Below are 23,095 nucleotides of genomic sequence, written 5' to 3' on the forward strand. Positions count from 1 at the left end.
TTACTCTTTAAATCATACTGATAGTTACCGTATATCCTCGAGTATAAGCCGAGGTACCTAATTTTACCTAAGAAAACTGGAAAAACTTATCGACTCGAGTATAAGCCTAGGGTGGGAAATGCAGCAGCTACTGCTAAGTTTCAGTAATCAAATAAATTCCAATAAAATTAGGATCTATCAATCTTATCTAAAGGCTCCCCTTCCCCATTAGACACAGACACTGGAGCTGAAAGCAGGGAGCGTGTGAGGTCACGCCAGGGGGCGGGGCAAGGAACCAGGAAGGAGCGGAGCACAGAAGAGCACACAGGGAATCAGGTAGCAGAGGGTACTAGTTGGAGGGACTCGAGTATAAGCTGAGGGTTCATTTTTCAGCACACTTTGGTGCTGAAAAACTCGGCTTATACTCGAGTATATACGGTAACTAAAAGTTGAACAACCCCTTATTCAGAATGTACAATGTTTATCTGCCAACCACAGACAGATTTTATGTAATTTATCCCAAGATGGAAAGATGGGGGGCAGTAAAAACTTTGACCATGGCTCCCCCCCAAGATACACTGTCTGTTTTAAAAAGACAAATGGTTTTAAAAAGACAAAAGGAATCACCACTCTCATCCTGTAGGCAATTATGAATAATACAAGGTGCTGGTTTCCCTTTGGGCTAAACATTAACCCTTTCTGTAACAATGGCCCCTTTATTGGCGCTCCCTATAGATCCTCTCAGGTCCCTGTCTGGGTTTCAAATGAAGGCCAGAATCACAGTAGGAGGGGAGTAGCCAATGCAGTCACACAAGCACAGACAGGCTTCAGTTCCCTATCAGGTCAGGCTAGCTGCTGATTGGTTCCTATCCTACAGTGCAGTGTAGAGTGCTGCTGCCCCCCCCCCCCGTATCAGTAAAATATTAGAGCATAATTATATATATCTCTAGAGGGCGTCTATCCCCAAACCCTCCCCGTATCGTCTCTAGAGGTCGTCTATCATCGAACCCTCCCCGTATCGTCTCTAGAGGGCGTCTATCCCCGAACCCTCCCTGTATCGTCTCTAGAGGTCGTCTATCCTCGAACCCTCCCCGTATCGTCTCTAGAGGGCGTCTATTCCCGAACCCTCCCCGTATCGTCTCTAGAGGGCGTCTGTCCCCGAACCCTCCCCGTATCGGCTCTAGAGGACGTCCGTCCCCGAACCCTCCCCGTATCGTCTCTAGAGGGCGTCCGTCCCCGAACCCTCCCCGTATCGTCTCTAGAGGGCGTCTGTCCCCGAACCCTCCCCGTATCGTCTGTAGAGGGCATCTGTCCCCGAACCCTCCCCGTATCGTCTGTAGAGGGCATCTGTCCCCGAACCCTCCCCGTATCGTCTCTAGAGGGTGTCCCTCCCCGAACCCTCCCCGTATCGTCTCTAGAGGGCGTCTATCCCCGAACCCTCCCCGTATTGGCTCTAGAGGACGTCTGTCCCCGAACCCTCCCTGTATCGTCTCTAGAGGGCGTCTATCGTCGAACCCTCCCCGTATCGTCTCTAGAGGGCGTCTATCCCCGAACCCTGGGTGTCTGTCCCCGAACCCTCTCTAGAGGGCGTCTGTCCCCGAACCCTCCCCGTATCGTCTGTAGAGGGCGTCTGTCCCCGAACCCTCCCCGTATCGTCTCTAGAGGGTGTCTGTCCCCGAACCGTCTCTAGAGGGCGTCTGTCCCCGAACCCTCCCCGTATCGTCTCTAGAGGGCGTCTATCCCCAAATCATCTCTAGAGGGCGTCTATCCCCGAACCCTCCCCGTATCGGCTCTAGAGGACGTCTGTCCCCGAACCCTCCCCGTATCGTCTCTAGAGGGCGTCTATCCCCGAACCCTCCCCGTATCGTCTCTAGAGGGCGTCTATCCCCGAACCCTGGGCGTCTGTCCCCGAACCCTCTCTAGAGGGCGTCTGTCCCCGAACCCTCTCTAGAGGGCGTCTGTCCCCGAACCCTCCCCGTATTGTCTCTAGAGGGTGTCTGTCCCTGAACCCTCCCCGTATCGTCTCTAGAGGGCGTCTATCCCCGAACCCTCCCCGTATCGTCTCTAGAGGGCGTCTATCTCCGAACCCTCCCCGTATCGTCTCTAGAGGGCGTCTGTCCCCGAACCCTCCCCGTATCGTCTCTAGAGGGCGTCTATCCCCGAACCCTCCCCGTATCATCTCTAGAGGGAGTCTATACCCGAACCCTCCCCGTATCGTCTCTAGAGGTCGTCTATCCTCGAACCCTCCCCGTATCGTCTCTAGAGGTCGTCTATCCTCGAACCCTCCCCGTATCGTCTCTAGAGGGCGTCTATCCCCGAACCCTCCCCGTATCGTCTGTAGAGGGCGTCTGTCCCCGAACCCTCCCCGTATCGTCTGTAGAGGGCGTCTGTCCCCGAATCGTCTCTAGAGGGCGTCCATCCCCGAACCCTCCCCGTATCGTCTCTAGAGGGCGTCTATCCCCGAATCATCTCTAGAGGGCGTCTATCCCCGAACCCTCCTCTTATCGGCTCTAGAGGACGTCTGTCCCCGAACCCTCCCCGTATCGTCTCTAGAGGGCGTCCGTCCCCGAACCCTCCCCGTATCGTCTCTAGAGGGCGTCCGTCCCCGAACCCTCCCCGTATCGTCTCTAGAGGGCGTCCGTCCCGAACCCTCCCCGTATCGTCTCTAGAGGGCGTCCGTCCCCGAACCCTCCCCGTATCGTCTCTAGAGGGCGTCCCGTCCCCGAACCCTCCCCGTATCTTCTCTAGAGGGCGTCCGTCCCCGAACCCTCCCCGTATCGTCTCTAGAGGGCGTCCGTCCCCGAACCCTCCCCGTATCGTCTCTAGAGGGCGTCCGTCCCCGAACCCTCCCCGTATCGTCTCTAGAGGGCGTCTATGCCCGAACCCTCCCCGTATCGTCTCTAGAGGGCGTCTATCCCCGAACCCTCCCCGTATCATCTCTAGAGGGAGTCTATACCCGAATCCTCCCCGTATCGTCTCTAGAGGTCGTCTATCCTCGAACCCTCCCCGTATCGTCTCTAGAGGTCGTCTATCCTCGAACCCTCCCCGTATCGTCTCTAGAGGGAGTCTGTCCCCGAACCCACCCCGTATCGTCTCTAGAGGGCGTCTGTCCCTGAACCCACCCCGTATCGTCTCTAGAGGGCGTCTATCCCCGAACCCTCATCATGAGGGAACTCAGATACCATTCTCAAAGCCTGAACCCCTAAACTGAATGGCAGCCCTTGAGAGCCCTCAGTCCCTGGGATTCACACACTCGGTCCCTCAATCATTTACTCTCAGAGACTGTTGGGGATCCCAGGTGGAAACCTTGGGGAAGGTGTGTAACAGTACCATGGATGGGTTCCTCAGGCCTACAGCCCACCCCAGTTCCACACTCACAGCACCCCCATAATCCTCATTGTGTTGTGACAGTTCCCAAGAGCCAATGAGAGGATTAGGACTGAGGTGGGAACATCCTTCCTACTCCCCCCCTTCCTTTTATTAACAGATGGGTCACGGTTAAGTGAAGGTTTCACACTTGATTCCACAAAAAGGGACTGGTACCGGTTTACTCCATGAGGGCCCACCACCTCAAGCAACTCAAGTGGCTGGCACCATACACACGTGTGCCATTGGCCTAATAAGGTCTATGTGTTACATGCTGGCACCCTGTGATCTAGCAGCTCAGGGCCTACTGGGCCCCCAAGCCTTGGGGTGCATACATATTGGGTTCCACGACTGAGGTGTAAGGTGAACACTCACAAATTAATGATTCAGATCTGTCTAAATAGGTTGGAGTTAGAGAGCTCAGAAGTTCTAAATCACCGCTCAATAATATGGAACCGTCCCACCCATATATCTAAGGGCAGTTGCACTGAACCATCCAACACTTGCCCATATATCTAAACTCAGTTACACGGAACCATCCAACCCATGCCCATATATCTAAGCTCAGTTACACGGAACCATCCAACCCATGCCCATATATCTAAGGGCAGTTACACGGAACCATCCAACACTTGCCCATATATCTAAGGGCAGTTACACGGAACCATCCAACACTTGCCCATATATCTAAGCGCAGTTACACGGAACCATCCAACACTTGCCCATATATCTAAGGGCAGTTACACGGAACCATCCAACACTTGCCCATATATCTAAGCTCAGTTACACTGAACCATCCAACCCTTGCCCATATATCTAAGCTCAGTAACACGGAACCATCCAACACTTGCCCATATATCTAAGCTCAGTTACACTGAACCATCCAACCCTTGCCCATATATCTAAGCTCAGTTACACGGAACCATCCAACCCATGCCCATATATCTAAGCTCAGTTACACGGAACCATCCAACCCTTGCCCATATATCTAAGCTCAGTTACACTGAACCATCCAACCCTTGCCCATATATCTAAGCTCAGTTACACGGAACCATCCAACCCTTGCCCATATATCTAAGCTCAGTTACACGGAACCATCCAACCCATGCCCACATATCTAAGCTGAATAACACGGAACCATCCCACCCTTGCCCATATATCTAAGCTCAGTTACATGGAACCATCCAACCCTTGCCCATATATCTAAGCTCAGTTACACGGAACCATCCAACCCATGCCCATATATCTAAGCTGAATAACACGGAACCATCCCACCCTTGCCCATATATCTAAGCTCAGTTACATGGAACCATCCAACCCTTGCCCATATATCTAAGCTCAGTTACACGGAACCATCCAACCCTTGCCCATATATCTAAGCGCAGTTACACGGAACCATCCAACCCTTGCCCATATATCTAAGGGCAGTTACACGGAACCATCCAACCCTTGCCCATATATCTAAACTCAGTTACACGGAACCATCCAACCCATGCCCATATATCTAAGCTCAGTTACACGGAACCATCCAACACTTGCCCATATATCTAAGCGCAGTTACACGGAACCATCCAACACTTGCCCATATATCTAAGGGCAGTTACACGGAACCATCCAACACTTGCCCATATATCTAAGCTCAGTTACACTGAACCATCCAACCCTTGCCCATATATCTAAGCTCAGTAACACGGAACCATCCAACACTTGCCCATATATCTAAGCTCAGTTACACTGAACCATCCAACCCTTGCCCATATATCTAAGCTCAGTTACACGGAACCATCCAACCCATGCCCATATATCTAAGCTCAGTTACACGGAACCATCCAACCCTTGCCCATATATCTAAGCTCAGTTACACTGAACCATCCAACCCTTGCCCATATATCTAAGCTCAGTTACACGGAACCATCCAACCCTTGCCCATATATCTAAGCTCAGTTACACGGAACCATCCAACCCATGCCCACATATCTAAGCTGAATAACACGGAACCATCCCACCCTTGCCCATATATCTAAGCTCAGTTACATGGAACCATCCAACCCTTGCCCATATATCTAAGCTCAGTTACACGGAACCATCCAACCCATGCCCATATATCTAAGCTGAATAACACGGAACCATCCCACCCTTGCCCATATATCTAAGCTCAGTTACATGGAACCATCCAACCCTTGCCCATATATCTAAGCTCAGTTACACGGAACCATCCAACCCTTGCCCATATATCTAAGGGCAGTTACACGGAACCATCCAACCCTTGCCCATATATCTAAGGGCAGTTACACGGAACCATCCAACCCTTGCCCATATATCTAAGCTCAGTTACACGGAACCATCCAACCCATGCCCATATATCTAAGCTCAGTTACACGGAACCATCCAACCCTTGCCCATATATCTAAGGGCAGTTACACGGAACCATCCAACCCTTGCCCATATATCTAAGCTCAGTTACACGGAACCATCCAACCCGTGCCCATATATCTAAGCTCAGTTACACGGAACCATCCAACAATTGCACTAAGTTTGATTGGTCTGAAAGGCTGAGAAGGCGGGGCTGAGAGTAAAATAAAAATACTTTGACTGTTCTGCATGAAATACCAAAGCCCACACAGCCGCAGCGCCCCAGTTCAACATGAGCAGAACAAATAGGGTCTTGTTGGACCCGATTCTGCCCCTTGGTTGGGATGTGCAACGCATTATCTGAAATGACAAGTTTTTATTATTTTCACAAACAGGAAGCGGCAGTTGCGCGGAACAATAACAGACGGGGGGGGGGGGGGGGGGGGGGGACATTCTATATACACATGCTGTTAAAAAATAACTTTGCTTTGTTCTAGTCAGACAAAAATAATAAGGACACTGCCACAGATCAGGCCCCGCAGCAGGAAAAGAGTTAAATAAACCTCCACAGGAAACATTTACAGGCCCCGCCCACCCCCAGGCTTTAACCCTTTCCATATCCTGTTACAGGGTGTGCAAAATCCTTGCGAAAAAGCAGCTTCCCGGCCCTCGTTCTGAATGGCGATGTGAGGGGGGGAGGGGCAAGTCTGTGTATGGCAGCGTAACGGGGGAGGGGCTAGGGACCTCCTGCCGCCGGATCCGTAACGAGATGCACCGGGAGACTTGCGCAGAGGTAGTGTTTGGCCAATCGCACGCCGGCGGCGGGTTACAGCACAATCCAAGTGTATCGTAAACTATCCGCCAGCACCTTGAGGGAGCAGCCTGGGGGGGCAGAGGGACAACAGGGGGGCAAATCAGTAAGTCACATGATCATTCATTCTAAAGTCGCTTCATCCTTACCCCCCACCCACATTTCCTTCATTTAAGCTCCACCCACCTTTATGAAGAGCCTCATTGGTCATTCGATTCACATATCGCACACTGCTCTCTGGGACCAACCATTTCATAACGGTGTCAACGCAGCTTTTCCGATAGGAGCTCCACACGCTGCCGCTGGGGGGAAAGGGGGGGAATATAATTCTAAGCGACTTTCCAATACCTGTACAATATCAGTACAGGTATGGGATCTGTTATCTGGAAACCCGTTATCCAAAAAATTCCAAATTATGGAAAGCCCGTCTCCCAGAGACCCCATTTATTTCATGTTTAAATGAAATACCTGTACTTGATCCCAACTAAGATATAATTACCCCTTATTGGGGGCAGAACAGCCCTATTGGGTTTATTTAATGGTTAAATGATTCCCTTTTCTCTGTAATAATAAAACAGTACCTGTACTTGATCCCAACTAAGATATAATTACCCCTTATTGGGGGCAGAACAGCCCTATTGGGTTTATTTCATGGTTAAATGATTCCCTTTTCTCTGTAATAATAAAACAGTACCTGTACTTGATCCCAACTAAGATATAATTACCCCTTATTGGGGGCAGAACAGCCCTATTGGGTTTATTTCATGGTTAAATGATTCCCTTTTCTCTGTAATAATAAAACAGTACCTGTACTTGATCCCAACTAAGATATAATTACCCCTTATTGGGGGCAGAACAGCCCTATTGGGTTTATTTCATGGTTAAATGATTCCCTTTTCTCTGTAATAATAAAACAGTACCCGTACTTGATCCCAACTAAGATATAATTACCCCTTATTGGGGGCAGAACAGCCCTATTGGGTTTATTTAATGGTTAAATGATTCCCTTTTCTCTGTAATAATAAAACAGTACCTGTACTTGATCCCAACTAAGATATAATTACCCCTTATTGGGGGCAGAACAGCCCTATTGGGTTTATTTAATGGTTAAATGATTCCCTTTTCTCTGTAATAATAAAACAGTACCTGTATTTGATCCCAACTAAGATATAATTACCCCTTATTGGGGGCAGAACAGCCCTATTGGGTTTATTTAATGGTTAAATGATTCCCTTTTCTCTGTAATAATAAAACAGTACCTGTACTTGATCCCAACTAAGATATAATTACCCCTTATTGGGGGCAGAACAGCCCTATTGGGTTTATTTCATGGTTAAATGATTCCCTTTTCCCTGTAATAATAAAACAGTACCTGTACTTGATCCCAACTAAGATATAATTACCCCTTATTGGGGGCAGAACAGCCCTATTGGGTTTATTTAATGGTTAATGTATCAGTAAATGACCCATGGGCAGTCACATGACAACAGTACAGGTTGATTCACCTTGTTTGGCCTTTGACCTCGGTTAGGTCGCCCACACTGAGGGTGCTGAAGATCCCGGTGTGCAAATCCCACGCCACTTTCAGACTGGTGTGATAGGTCTTGGGCCTGAGAAGTGACAGATCAATCAGAGTGAATGGGGTGTTGTGCCAACCAATAAGAAAGAATGTTTCTAGCTTGGTAAATAAAACATATAAATACAGGTAAGCTATGCCTTAGTGTTTACTGAACATGGCCTAATCTGTCAGCATAGTCTCACCCATAGCCTGTACAGAGATATACCATAACAATATGGCACATAGGGATTCCCCTGTACTAAGCACAATTCAGCAGGAACAGCCCCCTAAGTTTGCTCATAGCCTGTACAGAGAGATACCATAAAACTATGGCAGCATAGGGATTCCCCTGTACTAAGCACAATTCAGCAGGAACCGCCCACTAGTGCTCACCTGACCGTGTGTGCTGCTGGGTGCTGATCGCAGTTTGTGTGGTGCTCGTTGAGCAATTGTAGCCCTGGAGGGTGTGGTGCGCCCAAGGATGCTGATCCAGGAAAGCCCCAGGCCTCATCTGAGTCACCTAGGCCTCGGGGTGCTTCTGCAGAAGGAGGAGTTTCTGAGGGGCCCCAAGCGGAGTCCCCAGTGCAAGTTGCGGGGTTTAACCCTGATATGCTGCCGCATGAACCGGGATTCCAGGAAAATCTGGCCAAGGGAATTCAGAAGTTTAAGGAGGAAAGGGCTGAGCTTGCGGCTCTGAAATCTCTAATAAAGACCAAGAGGTATGAGTGCGCTAAGGCCTACAGTCTGGCCCGGCCCCGCAAGAAGGTAGAGATTGCTGCCCTGTGTGACAAGCAGCGCACTCTGGAGCGGGAGCTGGACTTCCTTGGCAAGGGAATCGGTGCGGTAAAAGAATCGTTTGATAATGCCGAGCGGTTCCGGGAGATGGAGCAGAGGCGCCAGGAGGAAAAATACAGGGCATCGCTGAGAAGCAGAGCCATTACTGAGGTGTCCAGCGATGAGGAGCCTGAAAGCTCTGGGGCCCTCCAGCCAAACCGGCCAGCTCCAAAGTGCCAAGGAACACCCACTGGCACTCCTACTGGTACCCCCACTGGTACCCCCTCAGGTACACCGGGCCTCCTAAGGGAGATCAGGCAGGTGGAGTCTCCTTGCTCCCTGAGGCCGCAAAAAATGATCTTTTCTTTGGAAGAAATTGATGATATTGACCCCAAGGAAAAGGTGAAAGCAAAGGAAAAGAAACAGCAGCTGGAAGTAAGTAGCTTTGTCTACACAGAATCTGATTTCCCTGTCCTGCCCTCACCCCAAAATCAGCCCATGTCTATGGGTGTCTCCCAGGCTGCCCCTCAGTCAGCTGAGGATGTTGGGGTGCAGTCAGCCCCTGCTGCGTTGGCCAGTTGGGCACAAAAAGCAAATGCCAATGTGGCTGCAGCAGGGAAAAGTGAGAATCTGCCATCTGGGAGGAATGCAGGGCAGCCGGCGCAGAAAATGGCTGAAAGGGAGTCAGTTTGCCACACTGCTGCAAACATCGGTGCAGAACAACAAGCGGGCCCTGAGGGTGACATCTCACAGCAGCCAGAGGCCACTACATCCACTACTGTGTCTCTCCCAGACCAGGAAAAAGCCAGTTGTGATGGGAACAACTCGGAGCGGAACCATAAAGGCAAAGCTGCAGTCGCTGAGCAGCAGGAGGAACAGCGAAAGGGAAACAAGAAGAAGGAGACCAAGCCTGCTCCTAAATCTGGCAGGAAGAAGGCGGCTGCAAAAGACTCTGCAGCGGACTCTTGTAGTTCAGCAATTCCAACTGCTGCCATTTCCAATGGTGCAAGTGTGCGTGGGCGTGACTGCAGTGAGGGGATCGGTGAGCGACTGCCTGAGGCTGGTGAGTGCACTGGGAATGTGAATTCTGTGGGTGTAAATGTGTGTGGGGGGAAAGTGTTGGGGGGCTCGGGTCCAACTGTGCAAGGGTCAAATGCTGTTGTGCAAGAGGTGAATGTGGGTGCAGATACAAGTGCTGTGGGTGCAGGTACGAGACCTGTGGGTGCAGGTACAAGTGCTGTGGGTGCAGGTACAAGAGCTGTGGGTGCAGGGGTGAATGACCCAACTGGTGCAGTTAATGCCACAGCGGCGGGTGTGAGTGCAGTGAATGAGGTGGCGGGAGTGAGTGGCCAAAGCTTTGCTAATATTGTCCGTGGCAAGGCTAAAGGGCCTGGCAGTGTGAATGTGGCGAAGGTGGCAGTGAGTGGGGCGCGTGTGAGTGACAAACCTGCAGTGGGGAATTACCCCCGACGTGGGAGGATCTACCCCGCAGACTCGGGGAGGCGCAGGAATGTGGTGCGGTTGCAGTGGGAGGGGGAGGGTCCCTTGCCTGAAGGAAATATTGTTGTTGATAAGATCTGTGATATGGGCTTCACTGCAAATGATATTTATTGTTTTGTGCATAACAAAGTGTTCAAAGATTATACCATCAGCTTCATGAGGCCCCAGGAGCTAGACGAGTTCTGGGAAAAGTTTAGGGATGCCACAGGGATGTGGGAGGGGTTTCGGGCAGTGCCCGTGTCTAGGCCTGGGGTCTGCAAGGTCACCATTCTCATAGAGAACGAGTCCATCCCCCCCGCAGACCTTAAGATCTGGCTGAGAAGGTATGGGGATGTGATAGGGGAGCTGGAGAGGGACTTTGGGTACAGGGGGATATGGACGGGGGGCTGGCAGGCTAAGGTGCGCCTACGCACTGTAGGCAATGTCACCCAGCACATCCCCAGCTCCGCATACATTGGCCGGGATTTAGTCTGCTGCTTTTATCCCGGGCAGCCCAGGGAATGTTGGAAGTGCGGCTCCACCAGGCATTTCAGTATTAGTTGCGATGTACTGAAATGCGCCATGTGCCTTGGCGTAGGTCATGTGGCAAAGCACTGTCCCAAAAGTATCCGGTGCAACTTGTGCGGAGAGCTCGGCCATGCGTATGGTTCCTGTCCTATGTCGTGGCAAAGCATTGAGGAGGAATACCGCAAGGAAATGGGGGTGCTGGAGTCCGAGGCCACACAGGGTCAGGTGGTTGGGGAAGCTCAGCCTGTGCCTGATCCTGACCCGTTCATCCCCCATAATTCATCTCAGCCTCCCCAGGGCCCCCAGCCTCCCCAGGGCCCCCAGCCTTCCCGGGCCCCGCAGTCTTCCCAGGCCCCACAGTCTTCCCGGGCCCTGCAGTCTTCCCAGGCCCCACAGTCTTCCCGGGCCCTGCAGTCTTCCCAGGCCCCGCAGTCCTTCACATCCGTTAGGGCAACACGGGGAAGGGGCAGAGGGAGAGGGCAACCTAGTGGACGGTCACTAATGTCCCAAAGGGTAGTTCAGGAGACCCCCCCTTCTGAGCGGCCTAGTGTGGCTAACAACACATTGGGGGATTGGGTTAAAGTAGGCGAACCCCAGAAAGCCACCTTGGCCAAACAAAAGGCTACCAACTCGAGTGGGGGGAATCACAGGAAGAAAGAGGAAAGGGCAGAGGGTGCCCATGCAAAGGAGGGGGCTGATCCCTTTCCTTTATCTGTAAACAGATTTGCTCCTTTATCTTGGGGGGAGAGGGCAGAGTTGGAGGAGGAGGAGGAGCTAAACAGGGAGCTGGCACGGTCTGATAACGCCAACTCTTCCTCTTCGGAATTTGAGTACATAAGTCCGGCTGAAGCTGAAAAGCTTCCATCTGGTCTCTCTGCAAAGAGGGAATGCTCTGACGATGATAGGAAGGTAAAAAGGAGGGTGGAAACCTCCTCATCTTAATCACCCTGTAAATGGCTGTTCCCCCTCCGATACGCGTCGTGACCATTAATGTCGCGAGCGTTAAGTCTGTAGGTGCAAGAGACACGGCCTTCTTTTTTCTCTCCCGAGTTGAGGCAGACATTTTATTTTTGCAAGAGACCAGATTATGCAATCTTCAGGTGCTCCATAGGGCCAAGAAGGAATGGGTGCACGGTCCTTCTTACTGGTCTCTTGCGGCCGAGATGTACAGCGGAGTGGCGGTCCTTTTTAAGACCAGTAAGGTAACAGTCAAACGGGTGATTGAGGTAGAGATGGGCAGATGTATGGTCTTAGACGTCCTGCTGAATGGGCAGAATCTTCGCCTTATTAATGTGTACGGTCCTCAGACCCTAAAGGCGAGGAGGGACCTGTTTAGCAGGATTAAGCCCTTTCTTTTTACAGCCCGGCCGATAATTTTTGGCGGTGACTTTAACACCGTGACTAGGCCTATGGATAGGGGAGGTGCCGCAGGTCGGCTGGGCTACGATAGCATTTACCTGAATAGCATAGTTAGTCAGGCCGGCCTAGAGGATGTGCACATTCGCCACTTCCCTGACCGCACGGGTTTCACTTTTTATAGAGGAACATGTAGAAGTAGGATAGACAGGTTTTTTGTTAAACAGGACTTCATAGTGTCTCCTCCTGAGGTGACAGCCGTGGAGTTCTCCGATCACTGTATGGTGAGTGTGTCCTTGAATGTTTCAGAGTCCCCTCAGAGGGGAAGGGGTCTTTGGCGCCTGAATTCGGCCCTCCTGGGGGAGGAGTGTGTAAATCAGTCCTTCAGGGAGTTCTTTCAGGCTCAGGAATCCTTATTAGATCTGTGCAACACTAAGGCGGAGTGGTGGGAGATGGTCAAAAAGAGGGCAGCAGGACTCTTTCGAGGCCTAGCAAACAAGATACAAATTGATAAAGATCGTGCCTACCAATCTCTCAGGAGAAAGTTAGACAGACTGGTGTCTGATGGGGCCCAAGGTGGGGAAGTTGCCAGGGTCCGTGCCCTCATGAAGGAGTATCAGTATGACAGGTACTCTTCCCTGGTTTTGGAGAGGGACTACGGGAAGCACCACTCGCCCGACCCTTACCAAAACTGCCGGGAAGTGTTTTCCCGCAAGTCCATACACGGCTTGCAAAATGAGGCTGGGGTGCTAGAGACTTCGGTCCCTGGTATTCTCAGAGTTGTTAAGAACTACTATGCTAAACTCCTGAAGGGGCAGGGGCTCTCCCGGGCCAGTATGTCTTCCTTTCTGGAAGAGACCCCTATTCTGCAAGATGAGAATATTTCTTTTGACGAATTGGAGTGTGAGATTGGAGTTGAGGAGGTCAGGAAGGCAATTGAAGGCTTAGGCCTCAAAAAGTCTCCAGGGCCTGACGGTTTCACAGCCGAATTTTATAAACAGTTTGTTGATGTCCTGGCCCCTCGTCTCACAGAGGTATTCAATAGCACCCTGGAAGAGGGCCTACTCCCTCCCTCTATGAGACACTCAGCTCTTATTCTCCTCACCAAGGGTTTGGACCAGTCTAAGGTTGAGAACTGGCGCCCCATCGCTCTTCTCAATACAGACCGAAAGATTCTGGCAAAGGTCATGTTCAACCGCCTTTTTCCTTTTGCAGAAAGGCTTCTTTCCCCCTCTCAGCACTGCACAGTGAAGGGCCGCAGCACCTTTTCCGCTGTCCTTGGCATCCGGGAGGTCCTAGAGCGGTGCAGGATCTGCGAGTGGGGTAAGTATCTGCTGACTTTGGATCAGTCAAAGGCTTTTGATAGGGTAAACCACGAGTATCTCTGGTTGCTCCTTGACAGGTACGGTCTTCCGGGTAAATTTGTTAATTGGCTAAAGATTTTGTATAAAGGGGCCGAGAGTTTCCCACTTGTGAATGGTTGGTCCGGGGAGAGCTTTGGGGTTTCTTCTGGGGTCCGACAGGGCTGTCCTTTGAGCCCTTTGCTTTATGTATTTGCCATTGATCCCCTCATAAGGCGGATAGAGTGCGATGCATTAGCAGGGGTTCCTCTGTCTCCCGGGAGGGCCCTGAAGGTCTCCGCTTATGCAGACGATGTCACAGTAGTCGTGTCTAGTGGGGAGGAGGCAGAGACTGTGGCACGGGTGCTAAGGGACTACTCAAGGGCCTCTGGGTCCTTGATTAATCAGAATAAGTGCAAAACTTTCTGGATGGGGAAGGGAGATCCTGCCTTCGATCTTCCGGATGTCTTCCCAGTGGCCCAGCCCAAAATTAAAATTCTTGGTATCGAATTTGGCCATGGCGATTATGCCAAGCAAATTTGGGAGGGCAAGTTGGAAACCGCATCTGTTCTGGTGAACCGGTGGAAAGGGTTGAAATTTACCCTCAGAGAAAGGGTGGATCTTATCAAAACCTACCCGATTCCAATCTTTTTGTATCTCAGCCATGTGTGCCTTTTGCCAGAAGCTTTCTACGTTAAGATCAAAGGTCTCTTCTTCCAACTGTTATGGGGGAATAAGACAAACCTCATCAAAAGAAATATTACCTACCTACAAAGGAAGGAGGGGGGTCTCGGTATGGTGAACCCCGTTGTGTTCTTCGTGAACACCTTTATTAAGTATAACTATAACAACCTCCTGTTGGAGAAGCCTCCTTTGTGGGTGGAGATCTTCAGAGTTTGGGCCCTTCCTTTTCTTGAGTGTTGGAAGAGAGGCGGCTTGGTAAAGAGCGTGCGTGCTCCTCATGCCCCTCTCCCGCCTTATGTTGCCGTGAGTCTGAAGGTGATGAGGCGGTGGTGTGTGTCTGTTGGGGAGATCAGGGCTTCTCCAAGAAGGGACATCGATAGGAGAGTCTTGGGTTCCTACTTTCATGCATCACTGGCCCTGAAAGACTGTCCAGACGAGGTGTTGAGATCAGGGCTCTCTTTAGTCAATTCCCCAAGGGTTCCCCCGAAGCTCAGGGATGTCGTCTGGCGCTCCTTCCACGGGAAGCTCTATGTTAATGGGAATCTGAAGTACAGACGCACTGATGACCGTGACTGCCCACGAGAGGAATGCTCTGGGGAAGTGGAAACGATGGACCACTTCTTGCTTCAGTGCCCCTTTAACATAGATGTTTACAAACAAGTCTCTGCTGCCTTGGGCATTCCTTGCCTCTCTGGTTGTAATTACCAGGAGTGGGCCTATGGGGCATTCAAGCGACACAGGGGGTATGATTTGGGCACTCTTTTCTTAGTCAGCTCTGTTGTCCGCTTTTACACCTGGAACACACGGTGCAAGGTTTCTCTCAGGCGTGAAGTCCTCCCCTGTCCAGTGGTGGTGGATATGGTACTGGGTGAGCTCGGGAAGATACGCTCTTTGGAGAGACAAAGGATGGATGAAGCAAGGTGGAAGGGTCTGTGGAGGGGCATTCAGTTTGACCCACCGTGAGTCTCTTGCTAATTCTGATGTCTCTTTGGTGTTGGGCTAGTTCTTTTCACCCCCCTTAGATTTTTGCCTTCGTCGTATTTTTCTGATGGGGCTTCATACAGTTTTAGGTGAGTAGCCCAATCTTTTGCCTTCCTGGAGTCAGAGCCATGTTTTGTGTATATAGTTGTTTATAGTAGAGTGGCACCCAGCCAGGCTGAGCCGCTCATTGAAGTTGAGTTAAAGTTGGAAATTGAGCAGCGTTGTATAGCTCAGGTGCAACTATACATCAGCTTTGTAACATTTGTACAGTTGCCCACAGAGCAAGCGGATACGTTTATAGGATAAGCTAATTATGTTTACTGCATGTAAATCTATTTAATGCTTTTGCTTATTTGTTATGTTATTTTAAGCTTTATTGTATTAGGATGCAAGAACTCAATAAACAAAAATTTCCCCTGTACTAAGCACAATTCAGCAGGAACAGCCCTCAGACAAAGCCACATTATTTTCACTGACCTGAGCTGCCCCTCTTCCTCTGGGGCCGGGAATGCAAGCAGAAGGAGGCCAATATTTATTATCACTTTGTTGGTCTCAGGACACATCTGAAGGAGAGGAGAGGGTTAACAGAGAAACAGATGGCAGTGCTAGGGTTAATGCAGGACGCGCTCTCTCACCTCCAGTATAACAATATCGTAGTCACTAAAGGAGCAGAACTGGCGGGACCAGGAGGCATCGTTCCTTATCACTTCGTTGATGACATATTCGAAATCCAGCGTCAGCTGCTCCACGCTGAGGTGCTGCCCCTGCGTATGGGTCAGAGCCAAGCGGGTAAATGAGAAATAAGCCCCATGGGGGGGGGGGGGGGGGGGTAAGAGAAGGGAGCGCAGCAGAGCCCAGTGTTACCTGGAAGGAAGACTTCTCATTCAGGGGCTTCAAGTGATTCCCCTTTATATCAGTTACCAGGAAAGGCAGCGATATCTTGTCATCCTCGCACTCTGCAAAGGGACAGCGTCAGTGACCCCTCCAACGGTGACCCCCCCTCCTCCAACGATGACCCCCCCTCTCCAACAGTGAAGCCCCCACTCTCCAAATGTGACCCCCCCAACGCTGACCTCGCCCTTCTCCAACGGTGACCCCCCCTCCAACAGTGACCCCCACCCCCTCCAACAGTGACCCCCACCCTCTCCAACAGTGACCCCCACCCTCTCCAACAGTGACCCCCACCCTCTCCAACAGTGACCCCCACCCTCTCCAACAGTGACCCCCACCCTCTCCAACAGTGACCCCCACCCTCTCCAACAGTGACCCCCACTCTCTCCAACAGTGACCCCCACTCTCTCCAACAGTGACCCCCACCCTCTCCAACAGTGACCCCCACCCTCTCCAACAGTGACCCCCACCCCCTCCGACAGTGACCCCCCCTCTCCGACAGTGACCTCTCCCCTCTCCGACAGTGACCCCCCCCCTCCAACAGTGACCCCCCCCCCATACCCAACCAACCCCTGCTAAAATTCTCACCGCTATCAGATTCCGTTGCCTCCCCCAAGATATACCGGAACCGCGTGTAATTCACGTAGCTTGGCTCTTCAGGGTGGCTGGAGGAGCGTGTCGCCCCCTCACTGGAAGGACGATGACACACCGGGGAGTCTGGGAATGAGGCTCGGGGGGGACTCTCTCGGCTTGTGCCAGGACTCTCGCCCTTATCCTGCAACTCGACGCCGGAAGCTTCTCTGGCGCGGCGGAAGATGCCAGCCACGAACTCTCGGGCGCGAGTGACGGCCGGCGGTGTCCCGGGTGGGGTAGGGGAGGGAAGGGGCGAGTGGTTGCTGGGGGAGAGGGTGCTGGGGCTGGAGGGGAAAGAGCAGCTGGGGTGTCTGTGCGGTTGGCTCTGTTTGCTGTATAGTATTTGGTTGGGTTCCGCCTCTCCTGAAATATGGAAAAAATCAGTGAGACAGGGGTCTTACTTACTGGTGGGGGGGGGGGTGTTATACCTTGTTTTGCCCTAATATATAGCCAGCTTGCCACTTATATATTATCCCCCAACCCCTTTTAGTGCCACAAGTGTCTCCCACCCTATCCCTACCATGGGCCTCTCGGATCTGTGAGGTAACTACGTGCACGGCAGGTAGGGGAGCTAATGCCACCGCTTAGACAATTTTGGCTGTTGCTCTAGGCCTAGGACCCTTAAGGTGGCCATTCACTGTAAGATCCGCTCGGATCTTCTTCCAATAAACCTGCCTCAGGTGGGCGATATCGGGCTAATCAAAATAAACCAGAGGGCATAGGCGCCGATGGGCCAATCTGACGGGAAATCAAACCTGCCTGATCGAGATCTGGCCAATGTTAGCCTAGATGTCAGTCAGGCTGACACAGGAGTTCTTGTCTACTTTTGTGTATACATGTTCTTCTGTGTCGGACTTCCTCTCTCAGAAATATCCTTTATTCCAGGGGCCCAAGTCTGCACAGCTCTCTCCCTTCTCCTGCTCCCCCTCCCATAAGAATTTACTACTCCTCCCATAAGAATGTATGATCTGAGCTGTAGCAGGAAGCTACTGAGACCAAGCTAAAATGGCAGCTGCTTAAACAAACTGAGGGAGCTTCTAGGGCTGTTTATTTAGGTATGGTAAAGCTTTCTGCAGAATATAGGGTTCTAGGTGGCACTATTGTGATGAATCTATTGGCAGTAAAATGCCTAAATGACTTCCCCTCGCCTTAAAGTAACACTACTAAGGGTAAACTGTATATATAGCAACTCTGTGATTGCTCTAGGTATTATGTATCTGTATATATTATATACAGATACATAATACCTAGAGCAATCACAGGGCATATGTAGTAAGGTGGGTAAGATCATGCCCTGGACTAGCAACTAATTCGTAGTTAGCTGAGAATAACGAAAGCAAAAATCTAATTGGTCGCTGGACTAGGGAACTAGTGCCCAAAGTACAAGTTAATGTGCAAGGGGACACATGATTCATAGGAGGAAGACTGTTACCCAATTATGGGGGTGCCGGCTGGCAGCAATTACCTGCTGAATGCACAGATATGGCACAGGCCACGAGCGAGAAGCTGGTATTCAGAAGAACAACATTATCCTTTTTCAGCTGGAACGCCGGCTGGAAGGTGGGGAATGGGTAGACGACTTGGTACTTGGTGTGGAGCATAAAGCTGTGTGAGAGACAGGAGCCTACAGGGGAACAGATACACTAATCAGCCACAGGCACCACTGCAAGGGATTGGCTGCGGGAATGTCCAATCAGTGGGCCACTGTCTGTTGTTGAACTACAAATGGCTGCCAGGGGGCTGCTGGGGGTTGTAGTTCAAAAACAGCTACAGCAAAGGAAATAAGGAGGCTACGTACCTATCTGTGACTCTTTGCAGTCTGTGCAGGGGGAGGTAGGTGGCGCAGACACGGTGCTGATATAAATATCGCGGTGATTCTCATCGCTCATCATGTTCATTAGCATCCCGTTCCCAGAGGTGCTGAAATGGGGGGGGGGGGATAGACAAAATTAACCCGACGCATTCAGGTGGGCGGAACACAAGGGCAGCGTGGGGGCGTGGCCAGGTTATGACAACGCATAAATCAAACTTACTTGAACCCAAATACTATAACCTTGGAGCTGTCGCTGGGCCACTCGCACACGTGCAGGAAAAGGTCGCTGTAAATCTCCTCATCTTGGAACAGGCGCACCTGTCGTACCTGGGAAGGAAGCATTGCTCGATTAACCCTTTATTTGCCACAGGTAGAAGGAACAGAATGCGCCCGCGCCACTGATTTTACACATCCAAGGTCTTTTTGCTTCTGTGGCAACAATGTGTTTCCCGGTGCCTGTTGTGGCCAATAAGGAAATATAACGTACCCCCAATTTTTACTCACCCCTGGGCTGCTGAGTCAACGCTCCCCAAGTAGTTATCAGCATACAAAGCCCTGTTTTTTTTGTAAGTCCTGCCCCGGGGATGCTCTGTTTCCCATGTGAACCCTTATTAATAAGCTCTGCCCCTGGATTGACCATGGGAAAGAGAGCAGCCCAGAAGCAGATGTTAAAATGCAACTTGTTGAAGCCGTATTGCTGTGAGCAGAGGCCGGATCTGCCTCTAGTCTACTCCAGGTATGTACAGAAATGCTTAGTATACGGCGGGTCGGCTATGGAGCATGTAACTCACCAGGCGCAGTTTGCTGTGAACGTTGAACTGCCACCAGTACAGATGATAGGAGAAGGAGGAGAAATAGTCATCCAGGAAATCGCTCGTGTAGGAGAGCACAAAGCGGCCGCACTTGGAGAAACCCAGGAAGATGTGACTGGAGGAAGGAAACACAGACTTACTGCGAGAACCAATAGGAAGAAGAGACAGAACAGCAATCACTTTTTCTTAAAGTGATACTGACACAAATATAACAACTTCTCAAAATATGAATGTACATTAAAAGCTCCCTATAGGTCATGTCCATGGTCTTTCCCTGATATGGCTGCTTTTGTAAGTAGTTGTTACTTGAAGTCCCCCATTCCCCCGTTGGTTCCTTCCAGGTACTCTGGTTTGCTCCCATACTCCAAAAACACACAGGCAGGTTAATTGGCTCATGATTAGGGGACCTTAGATTGTAAGCTCCACTGGGCCAGGGACTGATAGGAATAATGTATAATCTCCGTAAAGCGCTGCGGAAAATGTGTGGCACTATATCAATACAGAAAACAGATTCAATAATAATAGTATTAAAGGGGTTGTTCACCTTTGAATTAACTTTGAGTATGACATAGACAATTTACAGATGGTCTTCATATTTTATTTTTTGTGGCTTTTGAGTTTAGCTTTTTTTGTTCAGCAGAGCTTCTGCTTGGAATATTAGCAAATGGTTGCTAGGGTCTTGTTTACCTTAGCAATCAGGCAGTGGTTTGAATGAGAGACTGTAATATGAATAGGAGAGAATAGGACTGAATAAAAATGAACATTACAAATTTAAGCCTCACAGAGCAATAGTTTATTGGCTACCGGGGTCAGCGACCCTCATTTGAAAACTGTAAAACTTTAGAAGAGGAGGCCACATAATTAAAAAACTATAAATAATGAAGACTAATTGCTAAGTTGCTAGGAATAGGCCATTCTATAACAAACTAAAAGTCACCTTAACCCAATAATACAGGCAAACATTTACCCCTTCTGCAGGAATTCCTCATCCACAATCTTACGCAGAGATACGCAAAGTCGGGGAGGAAGCTTCCGGAACAGACGCGGAGACAACTGACCTGTGATCTGGAGAAAGGAAAGGAGAGTCACTGTAAGAGACAGCCCAGCAGGCTCATTCCTATCAGCTCACTCACTGGGAAGAGAGACATATTTACAGCATCGGCTTGTAGGCTAATATCCCCCACCAGTTGGGCTGCTCATAGGATACTGGGAGTATTGGCTCAAACACTGAGTGTGCACCATTCTATACTGGAACAGGCCCTGGTAATATATCCCTGACTATCTCAGGCCACTAAGGGTGCCGTTTCCATGAAGTCTAAATAGGACCTATCTACGCAGAAGTAAAACAAATAGTGCTCTTCAGGCTGGTCTTAATATATGGGATCCCTTATCCAGAAAGCCCTTATCCAAAAAGCTCCAAGTTACAGGAGGCCCATCTCCCACAGACTCCATTGGAAGCAAATCATTCTCATTTTTAAAAATGAATTCCTTTCCTCTCTGTAATAATTAAACAATACCTTGATCCTCTTGGTGGCAATACACTGGATTTATATGAGAGGTATAGAGATCCATATTAGGAAAACCCCAGGCCCCAATCATTCTGGATAACAGATCCAACATGTTGTATTTCCAACAAGCTCCTGTTTGTAGCCCCCCCCCCCCCACTCTACTCAGGGGGTAACACTCTCACATTATGAAATATATATTTATTTTAGGGAACCCCCTGCACACTAAGCACTCTATAAGCCTCTTTAGAACAAACTTACAATATAGTAGCACCCCTAGTTTCCAACATTAGATGTACACAGCACCCATGTCCTTCTGCACATACACTAACACACGCTAGCATGGAGTGCGACCAACTGCAACAAGAGCGAGCAGTAAAACAAGGCACTAGAATACACACAAGCAGGGGTGACATGGCACAGGAGAGACAGGGAAAGGTAACGGGAGGGTACAAGGCAGGCTGCATCGTTGGTCCCTATTTGTACAGCTCACGTGTGGCACCACTGCTGGGGGGAAGGGGGCTTTAGCTCAGCATTATTCCACGTATGTGCCCCTGCCCCACATTAAGGGAACTTGCTGGGGACCCGGTGCCTGACGGGGGGTCTCTTCACCCAAAACAAAAGGCGTCTCAGCTGGGCAATTATCTATAATCCTATCTGCAGCCCTCTGATGGGTATGAAACTACAACTCCCAGTATCCTCCAACAGTTGGACAGCCCTGTGCCGCCTCAAGAGCAACACAAACCATGCTTCTCCCATAAGGGGCGGTATATACTTATTGTGTGTATGTATTTATTTATTTTTTACTTTTTTTAATGCAATGTCTTATCCTCCAGTACAACTCCCAGCACCCAAACATTGGCAGGTTGCCCCCCCCCTGGTTATTGTATTGTCCCCACACCCTGACTCTAGCACTTGCCTATCCCCAGCCCTGACTCTAGCACTTGCCTATCCCCAGCCCTGACTCTAGCACTTGCCTATCCCCAGCCCTGACTCTAGCACTTGCCTATCCCCAGCCCTGACTCTAGCACTTGCCTATCCCCAGCCCTGACTCTAGCACTTGCCTATCCCCAGCCCTGACTCTAGCACTTGCCTATCCCCAGCCCTGACTCTAGCACTTGCCTATCCCCAGCCCTGACTCTAGCACTTGCCTATCCCCAGCCCTGACTCTAGCACTTGCCTATCCCCAGCCCTGACAGACGGGGGGAGCTGGGAGTTGCAGGCAGCAGTGCTACAGTATAAACATGTCTGATTCCTGTAATTATTTTTTCCCCCTCAGACCCCTGGGCCTCACACATTGCTAGGGGCCCGCAGTGCTTACACTGGTTATTAAGCCAACCCCACCTTGCCTGGGCATTGTGCCCTACAGCTCAGACTGCCATTCACTCAGCAGAAGACTAACAGCAGCCACTTTGCGCCCAGTGAGTCCCATAGCTGCCCCTGCCCCACTCGCCTCACAGCGACTGAAGGTTCCCCAGCCCAAGCCCTTGTACTTCGGGTACCTTAACTCGGTCCAACTGCCTTATTACATGGTCCCTCGGGCCCCATTTCCGGTTCCCGCCCCGCTCGGATTTCGAGCTCGGCGCCATCTCCTCCGCCGGTGCCTTCGCTTCCGGCAACAAACCACACCCCCTCTTCCGGCCAGGCCACGGCTCCTCCTACGTCGCTTTCTGATTGGTCAAACTAACTCGCTGTCAAACCGCCCCTTCGCCCTCTTGGATAAACTAACAGCCAATAGGAATGCGCAGAGGCCCAGGGGAAACAGTTACCATGGAGACCAGTCCTAATGCGCTGCACCTCAGGGACAGTTGAGTGCGGGACCCACTCGGGGGAACAAGAAATGCACTTTCAATAGAAACAAATAGTTCCCTTTGTGCTTAATTATAGCAAAACATAAGAATACGGATTTGTAATGAAAAGAGCTGAATAGATTTCCAACCCAAACCCTGTGTCCCAGTTATTGTGCTCACACTGAGCAAAAGTGTATGTCTATGGGGGTTAACTTACCCTTTAATAAGCAACTCTCCTCCTGTCAGCTGTTATATAGGAATGTTCCACATAGTGGCCCACCTGTGTGCTTCTTACAGTCACACATGGTTACTAAGGGGCCCACATGGGTTACTAAGGGGCCCACATGGGTTACTAAGGGGCCCACATGGGTTACTAAGGGGCCCACATGGGTTACTAAGGGGCCCACGGGGTTACTAAGGGGCCCACATGGGTTACTAAGGGG

At 50.6% G+C, this 23,095-nt stretch overlaps 1 protein-coding gene across 1 annotated transcript; it reads right to left on the reverse strand.

Moving 5' to 3' along the window:
• Window positions 1-6,053: 6,053 nt before the first annotated feature.
• On the reverse strand, window positions 6,054-22,551 carry dcaf15 (DDB1 and CUL4 associated factor 15). The gene is made up of 13 exons (XM_031899471.1): window positions 22,365-22,551; window positions 20,325-20,422; window positions 19,337-19,472; window positions 18,766-18,872; window positions 18,531-18,652; window positions 18,198-18,356; window positions 16,688-17,095; window positions 16,073-16,164; window positions 15,844-15,972; window positions 15,686-15,771; window positions 8,014-8,118; window positions 6,695-6,810; window positions 6,054-6,579 (listed from the first exon to the last, which is right to left on the reverse strand). The coding sequence occupies exons 1-13, from the start codon at window positions 22,449-22,451 to the stop codon at window positions 6,524-6,526; spliced, it is 1,701 nt and encodes a 566-aa protein (XP_031755331.1). The 5' UTR covers window positions 22,452-22,551; the 3' UTR covers window positions 6,054-6,523.
• Between the last annotated feature and the right edge of the window lie 544 nt (window positions 22,552-23,095).

The sequence above is a fragment of the Xenopus tropicalis genome, chromosome 3, assembly GCF_000004195.4.
Source record: "Xenopus tropicalis strain Nigerian chromosome 3, UCB_Xtro_10.0, whole genome shotgun sequence".
Taxonomy (NCBI): domain Eukaryota; kingdom Metazoa; phylum Chordata; class Amphibia; order Anura; family Pipidae; genus Xenopus; species Xenopus tropicalis.

Coding starts and splice junctions, on each gene's coding strand:
- dcaf15 (XM_031899471.1), bottom strand. CDS start 22,451: ATGGCGCCGAGCTCGAAATCCGAGCGGGGCGGGAACCGGAAATGGGGC. Junction 15,772..15,843: donor ACGATATTGTTATACTGGAG/GTGAGAGAGCGC, acceptor CCTCTCCTTCAG/ATGTGTCCTGAGACCAACAA. Junction 6,811..8,013: donor GAGGTCAAAGGCCAAACAAG/GTGAATCAACCT, acceptor CTTTCCCCCCAG/CGGCAGCGTGTGGAGCTCCT.